Below are 12,697 nucleotides of genomic sequence, written 5' to 3'. Positions count from 1 at the left end.
GATATAATCATTGAGTTGTTGCCACAAAAGAGCTTCAATAAGACACTGATGCTCATAGAGGTCTGGTGGAATAACACCATGCTCTGTAAAGTTGTATAAAAGATCCTTGTAACCATACTCATCTGCTGTTCCATACAAGAGACGTTGTATTTCCTCAAGATAACGTCGCGTTGGAGAAATTGTAGGATCTTGCAAGCCCTGAGAATGTGTGGCTTCTTTACAAGTCTCAACAGTGGAAGTGACTGGACTGCCACTCGTTAGAGTTGCTGTACTTGAATGGATATCCACCTTACTCTTTGGTAGTAAATGATCGAAGCAGCCTTTTTCATTTTCCTTTCCAGGAGCAGAAGTACTGTCATTGGTGCCTGTTTTTAAAATACTTGATAACAGACTAGGAGACCTGCTACTTGCGCTGGTTTTTTGTTCTTCCTTTCCAAGTTGAGGAGTAGATGGCTGCTGTGTTTTTGATGGTGATTCCTCAGTGGCACTAAAAAGGCTTTTGAGAAAACCTTTTTGAGATGTACTTTTTAAGTCCTTATCTTTATCTCCCACATCTTGGGAGGAATGCATTTCTACAGGTTTAGTTCTCTGAATCTGAGGTCGGCCCTGTCCTGTATGTGGCTGCTTTGGTTCCTGTATTTTCTGATCAGCAGGTGGGGGTGGCGACTGTTCCACAGTACCTGAAATTTTGTTTAAAATGCCAGAGAATAATCCCCCTGATTCAGACTGAGCTGGAGTTTGTCCAGGCTTATCAGATGGCTGACCTCCCTGTACAGGTTGAGGTGACGGTTGTTCCTGTGGTGCGCTGTCACCGGATGCAAGCTTAAGAAAACCTGAGAGCAAGCCTCCACTTTGACTCGGCTGCTGAGTTCCAGTTTGTTGAGAGCCTGTTTTACCAGATTGCTGCTGCTGTTGTTGCTGAGGTGATGTTTGACTGAACAGACCAGACAAAAATCCTCCTTGCTGACCTGTTTGAGATGACTGTTGACCTACAGGTTGGCTGGGTCCAGCTAAATTTGATTTATTGCCTTGTTGAGATGCAGTCTGTGGGGTGGGCTGTTGTGGTGCATTATCACTAGCAGCCAATTTATTAAAAAGCCCTGACAATAGTCCCCCCTGTTGTAGCTCTGGTGCAGAGGCAGCACTTTGCTGAGGTATTTGGTTTTGTCTCCGGAGAGGTTGTCTGTTACCTTGTTGTGGTTGCTGTTGGTTTCTACTGACAGGTGGCTGTTGCTGAGGTGAAGGAGTAGGACCTGTTGAAAATAACCCAGAGAAAAAGCCTCCCTGTTGACTAGATGCTTGTTGAGTAATGTTAGGCCCTGGTCTTTGTGCTTGTTGCTGTTCAGGTTGACTCCCCACTGTAGACTGTGGAGTAGCTGCATCTGTAATTTTGCTAAATAATCCACTGAGCATCCCTGCAGGACTACTGGGGGGTTGCTGTGGTGGGAGTTGGTTTTGCCGTTGTAGGTTTTGCCGATTGGTGGGTTGCTGAATGGGCTGGTTCCCAGGTTTGACAGTCCGCGACTGGTTTTGTGAGTGCTGGGTTTGGTTAGCTGGAGCAGAGTCTTGAGCTCCCATTCCAAAAAGACCAGAGAGGAAGCCACCTTGCTGAGGAGGATGTTCTTGCTGGGAACCAGTTTCTGGGAATTTTAGCAAACCTCCAAACAATCCACTAGGTTGTGGTGTTGTTCCTGTTTCTGTTGGAGGTGGTTTGGGGGGTGTTTGGTCTGTCTGTTGCTGCTGTTTGCTTGGTTTCTGGTCTGAGACTGCAGGCTGTTTTAGCTGTGGGTCAGATGGAGTCCCTCCTGACAAAATCCCTGCTGACTGAGTAGGAGTCATCCCTTGGCTCAAGTTTTGATCAGATCCTTCCATTTTTGCTTTATGGTCAGCCACTTCTGGTTGTAACTCATGGCTAGCAAGATTTGGTTGAGACCCAGACACTGTGTCTGTGGCTTTTTTTAAGATCCCAGATAACAGTCCTACAGATGATGGCTGAGCAGAAGTAGGCTGTTCTTGCTTTGGAGTTGAAATTTGACTAGATTGTCCTCCTGGTAAAGTGGATGAGGACTGATTCGTAGAAGCAGAGACATCAGAGGCAAATTTTAAAAATCCAGACAACAGTCCTCCTGACTGTTGTGTGGCAGACGTTTGCTGTGTTTGGGGAGAAGACTGGGAAGGTGGTGAAAATAGACCTGAGAACAGCCCACCCTGTTGAGACTGAGTGTTTCCTCCTTCAATTTTCATTACAGAAGAATCAGAATCAGTTGATCCAAGTTTCAACAATCCAGAAAGAAATCCTTGAGTCTGTGAGGCTTCTGGTTGCGATTCATCTTGTTCCACAGATTTGGGAGGACTTTGATTTTTAGATGTCGCAGTTGATTCAGACTGAACATCTGGCTTGGACTGGGAATCTTTTTCAGATGACATTTGCTCTTGGCACAAAGGTTCTGTTTTGCAAACGGTGCCCTCTGTGATATCAGACACTATTTGTTCAGTTTGGTCAGTAGGTTTGGTTAATATCACGGTGGGAGTCATTTGTTGCTTCATGGTTTCCTTAGCTGGTTCATTTGGGGTTACTTTAAAAAGGTTTGAAAACCACCCAGTTTCTGTGTTTCCTTTGGGTAAACTTTCAAGAAGTGCTGCACGACTTGGAGAGGGTGTTCTTGTAGGGGTTGGGGTTGGACTCTTTGGCGTGGCACTGGCATCTTCACCAGATGCAAACTTAAGAATCCCTGATAGCATGCCCCCTTCTGCCTTTGGTGGGGCTGTTGTTGTGGAAATATTTTCTGAGAAAAATGGAAGTTTGAGTTTGGTACCTAAAAATGACTCATCTGCAGGCTTGGTGTCACTCTGCTGGGAACTTTCTGGAGGAGTTGTTGACATTAGTGAAGAAAGAGACTTTTTAAAAGGACTGAAAAATCCTGCTTCCTCTGAACTGCTTTCAGGTTTTGGTTCAGGTACTGGTGAAGATTTTCTTTGCTGAACATCAGGTAGTTCACCAGAGGACTCTGTCTCTGGAAGAAGCTCTACTGATCCACTACCAGTTTCTTGGAAAAGCTCGATTGATCCACTTCCTGTATCTGACAAAAGATCAACTGATCCACTGCCAGAGCCTGTTCTCATTTCACCTGATAATTGCCGGTCTGTTTGTGATCCCTCTCTAATAGTACCCACCGTTTTGTTTACAGGGCCTTGCTGGGAGTCATTGATTGGAGCAGATGCACTTCTTTGCTCTGATGGCTGAGGTGATGGGTCTCTAGATGGTGGTGCACTAGAAAAAAGTCTCAAAGGACTAAGTCTTCCTAACATGGATTCAAAACCAGATGTAGCTTGTTTAGAACCGCTTCCTTGTGAATCTGTACTAAGTGTCGCCGTCTGACTGGCGTCAGCTTGCTGGTTGGATTCGGAAGATTGAAATGGCAAAAGAGACTGAAGGGAAAACTTTTTTTCTGATGTGGGTTCCTGAGAGGCAGGTGGAACTATAGCTACGGGTGGGGAAGTACCACCACTTTTGGGAATAAATGAAAGCAGCTTTGAAATGCCCGACTCAGGTTGGGGTGATGATTGAGAGGTAGGTGGTTCTGTGGCAGTAGCACCAGAGGTTTCTGTGACTTCAGTATTCGCTTTGGGGATCAAAGAGAGAAGTTTTGAAATACCAGAGTCTGCTTGGGTTGGTTGGGGAGATGGAGTTGTACCAGTAGCATCTCCCTCAGTGGCAGGCTTTGATCCTGTTATTGTACTAAACAATGAACTCATTGCATTCTTTACTCCAGCTATGCCCTGTTCAACAGCACTATCCTCCTTAGTATCAACTTTGACATCGTCATTACTACTCTCTTTAGGTTGCACAACTTTAGCATCAGTTGGCAGTGCTGGGAGTTTTCGTCTAACTGGTTTAGGCATTGATTCGTAGTTGCTGATCTCCTCTTCTTTTACAGCTAAGTATTCCGACACTGAGTGAACTAAACTCTTTAGTTCATCCATTGGATCTATATATTCTTCACCTGGTTCCTTCACCGGCGACAACATAGGATCTTGTCCATGACTTGACCTCCTTTTACTTGAAAAGTCTTCTCCGTAAGGCGGCATATACTTGCCAGGGTAGTAATAACTTTCATATTCATAGCAAGTATCTCCCTCAGTGAATGTCAGGTCATCTAATTCCTCCTCAGAGCCAAAGGAATACTGCATCTCATCTGAACCAACTGAGTTATATTCCCCTCTCTCCCTGATCCTTTCAGCCTCTTCCCGAGCAGCTTCCTCCTCACGAAAAGCTGCATAGTTCTCAAGTGTGTCTTCTAAAGCAGTTTTGGCCCACAGTCTAGTTTTGAAAAGTAGACTCTCTCTATCTGACAGCTGTCGTAGCTGTTTAGCAGAGGGTATTATATCAATTTCAGGAGGTGACGATTCATCCTCAAAGCTGCCGGCTTCCTTGTAGACTAACCGCACTTCTCCACTGCCGAAGGCACGCCTCCGTCTGTGTGTCCTGCCATCCAGCTCCAGCAAGTCCTCTGGGAAATGTGCATCACATTCCACTGTCTGATAGAATCTGCTGACTCTGGACTCGGATGGACTGTCACTAATTTTATAGATGATGCTTTTGTCCTCATCCTCCCACATTTTCTGCTCAGCATCCAAGTAATCGTCCAAGACACCAGAGTCAGGCACTTTGTATTTACTCTCCCAGTCCTCCACACCCATACCTGAATCAACAGGGATTATTTTTACTCCACCCTTACTGTTTGATTTCCTAAAAATAAAGTTAAAAGTACCAAGTGGGAAGCAGCAGAGGACGATGCAAAGAAAAAAGAAAGAAAAAGATATTAAGCATTAGACATGAACCAAAAGCAACAGATCATGCAGAAAAGAAAAGCACTGTAGAATACCTGTGTAGTAAAAAAGAAAACAAAAGACAAGAAATACAGACAGAGGAAAAAGTATGTGATAGTGTGCAAATTTTCATGGTCCAATTTTTTTGTCAGAAAGTTATGCTTTGACATATGTCAGTTGTGATTGAGAAGTTTTCTATTTTCGCAAAACAAGTTGGGTATAATGGCTTTTCTCCGATTTTGGCAATACATTATATAAAAAAATATTGGTTTCCCATGGCAACACACTCTTTAAATAGAGTAAAAAAATAAAACAGTGTGCATCTTATGAGCTACAACACTCATAAAAACCTTTCCTGATTTCAACCTTCAGTGATCTGCCTTTCAAGGTCACCTTATTGTGCGCCTCTGGACTAGTTCCAGTGTAGCTGCCATTTATAGGTCACTCTGTGGAAGTCCTGCGATCACTATTTGCTCATGCACATTTGCATTTCCATCATAGAATTCAAACAAACATCTGTGTCAAGGGTCATTACAGGTGAGGAGAGCTGTCTACAATGTGGACGCAAAATAGCACAGTCAGGTCAGGAGGTCAGATACACAACAAAAGACATGCTAGGATTTGTGTGTGTGTGTAATTCACAGGGTTATGCACCCTCAATTTGTCCTTCATTGTGCCACTGTCAGCTTGGCTTTCTACTGTGACATGCTGAGGCATCCATGGGGAGACATTTGATGAAAACAAAATTAACTGTGGTGCTTTCATGAATGCCGCAGCAACACCATCTTCAATCATCACTGCTGTACTTGCTATAATTTCTTTCCTAGATTTTTGTCCTCTTTCCCAAATTGATATTCAAGTCAGTGGGACGCCTTTTGAGAGAGCGGTGGAGATGCATCTGAAGTCGGAGTGGTCAGAGAGAGATTTAATTGAAAGGGCTACCATTCATTTATATCAGATTTGGCTTTTGATTTTGATCTTAGGCGGTGAGTTACTCAAACATAAAAATGTTCAATCAATTAGACTTAACATACTTCAGTAAAAAAGTTTTGACAGAAGACAGTATTTTTATATATGCAGTGAGAGCATAGTTCACTCAAAAAGTGCCACTTCTGCTATCAAACTGTTGCCATTTAAAACAGGAGGGTAAAACATAAGGCCTGGGGCCCAGAATCGGCTCAGCAAAAATTCAAATCTGGCCCACTTGATGTCTTTGGAAAATGTAGAGAAGGGCATAGACTTTAGACTTTTCATTACAAAAGAAATGAAATAATAAAGAATCAAATTACAGAAAAGTTCCTATTTTTCACTTCATCTACTAGTGAAATGTTTTTATTGTGCGTCCACAGTAAAACGAATAAATAAAACAGGACAATTTCTGTCTAAATTTCTAAAAGCTTGTTCTTTATAATTACAGGATAATCTGCACAATGAGCTATTAAGAAGTTATTCTGTAATTTTACACATTAATTTCTTATAATTTAAGACCAAAAAGTTGTGCTGATGGATGACTTTCATTAACTAAAGCAGCACATCATTTATCATGCAAAAATAAATAAATAAATGAAAAATAATTGAGATGTACTGTTAAAATCCCACATGTCAGGGATTACATGCGCACTTAAACAACTTTACCGACAGAAAAGGGACGTTTCACTGGTCCAGCCCAGTTAAGATCTAAGCCCTGTTTTAAAAACATTAATAAAGGATTCTTAACTATTATTAATATTAACTAAATCACTAAAACCAAAGGCACAAGGAAGAGTAGTGGATTAGTGTGAATAATTCATTTAGAATTATTTACTAGCTTTAAACTGTATTTGGAGGCAAAGAGTGACCATGAAAATATTAACCTCTAGCAGTGCTGCAGTGATGTGCTTGCTTATGAGTATTTTTAAGTGAGCATATATTTACCTGGGCCCCCTCATTTCTAGCTCATAGCTATGCACAGAGTCAGACTCCTTTGACAGTGTTTGATGTTGAACCCTGCGCATCATGGGATACTGATGCACTGAGGAATTTGTTTGGGAAGTGTTGTGGAAGGGTGGAGGTTTGTTTCCAGTTTCACTGTCCCAGTCGTCCACTGCACTGTCATGGTCATCAAAAGCTGGGTGGAAGACAACAAAAACACAGTAAAGAATAAGATCATGTCCACCCTCTGCAGAATGCTGCCTGCACTTAGAGCACAGCCAAACAATGAAAATATCTGTGTAAATGGCTCCCTCTTGGGGTAACAGGCATGTATTACAAAGTGAAGGAAGTTAAAGCCCAAAATGATGGGAAAGGATGGGATATGTTTGCTAGAAAACATATCAAAGTGCCACATAACAAAACAACATGCCAACAAATGAGGGACTCGCATTTTATATTTTGACCAAAAGAATTCAAGATTTTTAAATTTCATTTACAGCAATCGTAAAGAATAAAGAGCTAACATGCAGTGGTACTTGTTTTCAGTAGGCACCATCCATACCATGCAGTCATAGACAGAAAATACAAGTGACAGAGGGGAGGAAACACCGCCATACGTACTCTGTTGGTCACTCCATCCAAAATAACTCCAACTGCCTGGTGGCATGGAGGCAAAAATTAAACTTTGTTACTGCAGAACGAAGCCAGTAAGTGTTACTGATGATGGCCGAATGAGAGTGTAACATGGTACTGAACACATCCAAAGAGAGATGGATGAGAACTATGTGAAGAAACGCGGTGAAGACGAAAATGAAGTAATGTGATGACTGAGTTAAATCACACAAAAACAACAAAACAGAAAAAAGTATTTACAGTCAGTAAGTTCATATCCGTGTACAAGTAACTACAAATTTATACTTTATTATTTTATACTTTGACTACTTATTATTATCAGGCGGTGAAACGGCTTCACACCCAAAATCCAGCAGAATTTCTCACAGTAGCTGAAAATTATATCTCCGCTCATCTTACACAGAGTGAGATGACTTTGTCCAAATCAAAGTGAAAGTTTAATACTTACAGCACTGGGAAGGCACAGATGGCATTCTTCTTCTCTGGCCCTCATCTTGTGATGGATACTGCAAAGATTAAACAAAACATAGAGGAGAATTAGAAGCATTAAGATATCAAAGAAATGCCTTTATTGGAATATGGGCTTGTCACTGCAGTTCCTATAAACCCCCTGCTACTGTTTCCCATGTTATGTCAGTAGGTGGAAGCAGAGCAGCAAAACAAAGTGCCACGTCACTGAGAAGCCCACACAGTGTGAAACAATATGATATTAAAGCACACAGAGTTTGTAGATAAAAACTCAAGCATCAATTACTCAATATCTCTAACAGCTGATTAATATATAACACAGTAACAGGAAAACAGAATATGCAGTGAAGTTACCTCATTATGTATCCGCTCCAGTTTGCTGGTCCAGTACTGAGCCTCGTCTTCGGGAATGTCTGGATAAACGTATGGGACAGAAGAAATATGGAGTGAGTTAAAATAGTGACAGGCGATTACAAGGTGGTGAAAAAGAACGTGTGGAAGAAATACAGGTGCATGGAAAAGGGGGAATTTAGGTTTAAATACATAACGGGAGATGACAGAATATGAGGCAAAGTGCAGAAAGAAATGAAGGACCATTTCTTTAGCTCCACCCTTCCATCATTTGCCACTCCTCCATGCTCCCTGCCCCATCCCATCCTATTCTGTCTGCAGGTTGATGAGGTTCCCTTTCAGGGGCCTAAAGGTTCTTCCCAAAGAAAAGGGAGTAGCAGAAGAAAAAAACTTAAGCATAAGAGGAAATGTGAAAGAGCAGTCGTCTCTGCTGTGGTTCCCCAAGAAAAAATAACCAAATAATATTTCAGCTTATGTTTCAGCAAAATCTTGTACAAGCAGATTTATGGCCATACTATCGAGAAAATTATCTAGATCCTCATACTCATATATACTCATATTTCATGCCTGGGTTTCTAAATGTTAATTTTTATCAAAATAATTTTAAATGTTAGTAACTGGGTAATTGCCTTGTAGATGATATCACACTCATTGGCTGCAAAAACATATCTTTAAACTAAATTCTATTCATCTGAAATTGAATCATCAATCGGACTTCAATCTATGAACAAACTACAGGCGATAGCTTTAAAATATATGATGCATGAGATTCATTTCACAAAGTCTGTCAATCTGTGCCAAAACAGTAAAATCATTACAGAAAACCTGTTAGACCACAGCTAGAATTCAAAGAAATGCGTCAGTGTGGCTCTTTGGCTTAACCATTGTTCAGTGGTATAGCGGCTCAGGGGTGATGCCTTTTCTTAAGAAGAAAGCTGTTAAACGGTGATTCAGACTTTGCACAATGACTTTTCTGCAGAATACAGTTAAAATTCCAACAATTACACCTTTCTTCTCTGCACTTTCAAACTTTGCAGACCAGTTTTCACCCACAAGCTGAGTGTGCGTTACAAGAATGTTGAATTAGCCATGATCAGGACCTGGTGGCAATTTTATGTTTGTTGGATGTAAAAGAAAGTGGATTACTAGATTACTCTGAAAACGAAGAAACATTGTCAGACAGGATTTGAATTTCATCTTCCATTATCCACATTCACTTGGCAAGGCGAAAAATCTGCAGAGCTACCTGGTGTGGCGACAACAGAGTAGCTGAAAGTAGCTTCATAACAATTCAATCAAGCAGTGAAAAGGTCACAAAATCCCAGCACTGTAATTCACATATGTCTGGTCAATGTTCAAGTATCAATGCAAACTGCAGCAGTCAAGTTTCAGTCAGTGCTGCAGCAGGTTTCACATGTCTGCTTCACCTCACATCCCTGCATCTCACCCCGCGGCCTCCCCTCAGCTCAAGCTGTCTCACCGAGCAGCTGTGCGTTACGATTTAAAAACTTTGAGGCATTTGTCAATGTGTTTTCTAGATGATATGTTGTGCTAACTGATGAAAAATAGAACTAATCACTGATTAGAACCTACGTTGTTAACTGCAGGTCACATACCTTCTCCTGTTTTTGAGGATTTATCAAAAATAGAAACTCTCCATCTTTTTTTAAGTTGAGCAGACATGAACCACAGTTCCACTGTTGACAAACAGTGAAGGTGGACGGAAAATGGCAGCTCAAGAAGACACACTTCAGACAGCTTCTTGAGATTAATAGCTTGCAGAGGAAACAAACTGTTCCACAGTTATGTTGCTATTTCAGTCAGAACACTGATAGTGGGGAAAAAATTATTTCCATTTGCAGTAATTTACATTCGTATTTACGGCTCTGTTTAGAGCACACATTCCTGCTGTCCAGTGTGCACACGTGGAAGTGTGGAGGCAGCAAAACCCCAGCATAGAGCAGAGCTCAGTGACAACAGATATGATGTTAATTGGGTTACATGCAGCACTGGGAGGAGGAGGTGGGTAACAATGCGGTCTGCAGATGCAGAACTACTGTGGGCATGCTAACATCAAAAGTGCCCCATATATGAAATCTACCAGCTGGATGGTCACAACAGGATCAACTGCTGATCTGCCAGCTTTGCTTGGTGACTGCACTCCAGAAATAAAAACAGCAATTAGGACAACAGCAGAGCACGCACTCCAGCCACTGCTGTGTTTTTCCCTTTTAAATACATCAATTCAAATTATCCTAAACTGCACAAAAATGTACTATCTTGAAAAATGAGAGGCAAGCAAATATTACCAAGCACAATTCTTCACCTCAACTCTTCCATGGAAGAGGAATAAAAATAGAGGACTGAGGAATATTTAGGAGTGAAATGTTACAGTGAATAAATCTTTCATAAAAACTTTATGAAGCCTAATGGTTCTTCCACAAGCTCTGATATATGAGGGATTCTACAGGAAGTCTTAGAGGATACAACATGGCACAAGTAAAACTCCAAACAGCTATATTTAGTGCAATGTTTAGAGTCTAACCACTCTGAAAGATCTCACATGTTGCTAAGCTGTGGATAGTTGTTTTGTTCAGGTTTTATTTTGAAGTTAAAATGCTTTAAATAGTTATTATCTTCAAAATTTTAATTGTTATTGCTCTCACCCAGCATAGATTTTCTTAACCACTGATTTAACTTAGAACAGACAACGACACGATGTCACATCCACAAATATGGCCGATTCAGAATCACCGGTGAGCCTAACGCATATATCTTTGGACACAAAAAGATAAGTTTTCCTTTGTGAGAAAATGTGTTTGCACAAATATACAGACCGAAGGGCAACTCAAAGCGAGTGTCCATCAGCACTTGGTGCGGAGTTGGGTTGGTGGTGCCGCAGATCTCATCCTCCCTCATTAACACCTCAGAGTCCAAAGACGTCCACTCTCCTGGTCCCTCCTAGAAGACAGAAAAGCAGATGCAAAAAGAAAGGTAGTCAGGAGAGAGCCAGGAAGACTAAAACAAAGAACAATGCCAAACATCTGCTTTGTGGGAAACAGCATCAGCAGAATAATGGAGGGTGCAGGAGGGCTTATTAGGAATATCATCCACTGAACCTGAGCAAAGATGAAAAGATGAGGAACAACACTGACAGTTCAGATGTTGAAAAAAAGAAAAAAGAAGGTGAGTGTATGCTGTGCTTCATACTTAGACGCCAAACATTGAGGCTACATTATTAATGACTACACAGGAGCTGCTGCCTCGCTTTAAAACTGCAGAAAAAGTAATGAGGTCTACAGGCGAGACCGGCCTGCACACAGTCCGACAAAATGACTTAGCCAATGCTTCACCTGTGAGAGGGCTTTTTAAGACTAAGCTAAAAGGGAAAGATGGAGATTTAATAAGTAAGCACTGCTTGGCAGATGGTGTGTGTGTGTTTACTTTAAGGGCTGTTGCTAGCATAAGTAGCCTGAGCTGCAGATACACCAGATCTAATTTAACTGTAATGGTAAAAACCAGTGTAACCATCTGTTCAGTTCAAATATAATCAGATACAAATAATAACCCCAAAATTAATAATTAAAACTTTATCAGTAGCTTTGTTGTGGTGTGTGATCAGTTGCATCTTGTTGGGTTCAATTATGCTTGAGGTGTGTCCCGCTGTGGCAGATTCACTGACCGATTAAACTGTTTGGACCACAGCTGACTGGAAGCTACACTTCCAGTTGGCAGTTGACTGATCAAATATTTCAAATTATGCTTAAACTGATTCATGCTTTGCAGTATTTATTTGAATAAAACCTGATCCCTACATTAACCGCAAAAGAACCAAGGCATTCACAGACAGGAGAGCATCAAGTCTGCTTTATCAGGTATAAGAAGTACTAAAAAGAGCAGCAAGTGTGTAAAAATAACAATCAAGTTCCCATTTGTATGTTGAAACAGGTCCTGGTTGTTATAGTCAGTCTTGCTGTTCACACAGGCCATTAAAAAGCAAAGTCCACAATAATTCTGTGGAAGTGTGAGGCTATCAAATCAAGAAAATGTTTTCTTTTGTGTCAACTAAGGGGCACAAACTAATGCACGAACCATGGCCACGGCTCATTTATGTTTAATGCCGAAACCTAACAAGTGAGTCAGAGTGAAAGAGAGTAAACAAAAACAAAAAAGGTCTCAATGGGACGCAAACCAGGGTCTCCTGGTTGAAAAGCCCGACACTTAAATCCCCCGACCCAAACCTTCCAATGCAGATTTTGCATGTGTTTAAAATGGAGCTGTTATCTCTCAATATTTGTGCAGACAGGGTGTCAGGGCGCTCACTCCAAAGGACGCCTTTCACTCAATGCTGACATGCTGGAAGTAACTGACAGAACAGCGCTATTACAGCATGCTCCTCGACGGGGAAGGTTTATTTTAGAACAAACCATTAAGCATTGATTAACTTTGAAAAATGAGTAATTTTATTTGACTTATACCTTAAACTTTGCATATTGAAATTAAA

At 41.3% G+C, this 12,697-nt stretch overlaps 1 protein-coding gene across 1 annotated transcript in view; it reads right to left on the bottom strand.

Moving 5' to 3' along the window:
- unc13ba (unc-13 homolog Ba (C. elegans)) overlaps positions 1 to 12,697 on the bottom strand; it is a 194,544-nt gene that overhangs the window by 128,247 nt on the left and 53,600 nt on the right. The window contains exons 5-9 of the mRNA XM_080894442.1: positions 11,031 to 11,154; positions 8,197 to 8,255; positions 7,823 to 7,880; positions 7,363 to 7,398; positions 6,745 to 6,937 (exon numbers count right to left, since the gene is read on the bottom strand). Coding sequence (XP_080750568.1) covers positions 6,745 to 6,937; positions 7,363 to 7,398; positions 7,823 to 7,880; positions 8,197 to 8,255; positions 11,031 to 11,154 — 470 coding nt within the window. The remainder of the gene's footprint in view (positions 1 to 6,744; positions 6,938 to 7,362; positions 7,399 to 7,822; positions 7,881 to 8,196; positions 8,256 to 11,030; positions 11,155 to 12,697) is intronic.

Source organism: Rhamphochromis sp. 'chilingali', assembly GCF_963969265.1.
Source record: "Rhamphochromis sp. 'chilingali' genome assembly, chromosome: 10".
Classification (NCBI taxonomy): domain Eukaryota; kingdom Metazoa; phylum Chordata; class Actinopteri; order Cichliformes; family Cichlidae; genus Rhamphochromis; species Rhamphochromis sp. 'chilingali'.
Note: the sequence above shows the minus strand (reverse complement) of the source record. Positions and strands in the feature narration are given on the sequence as shown.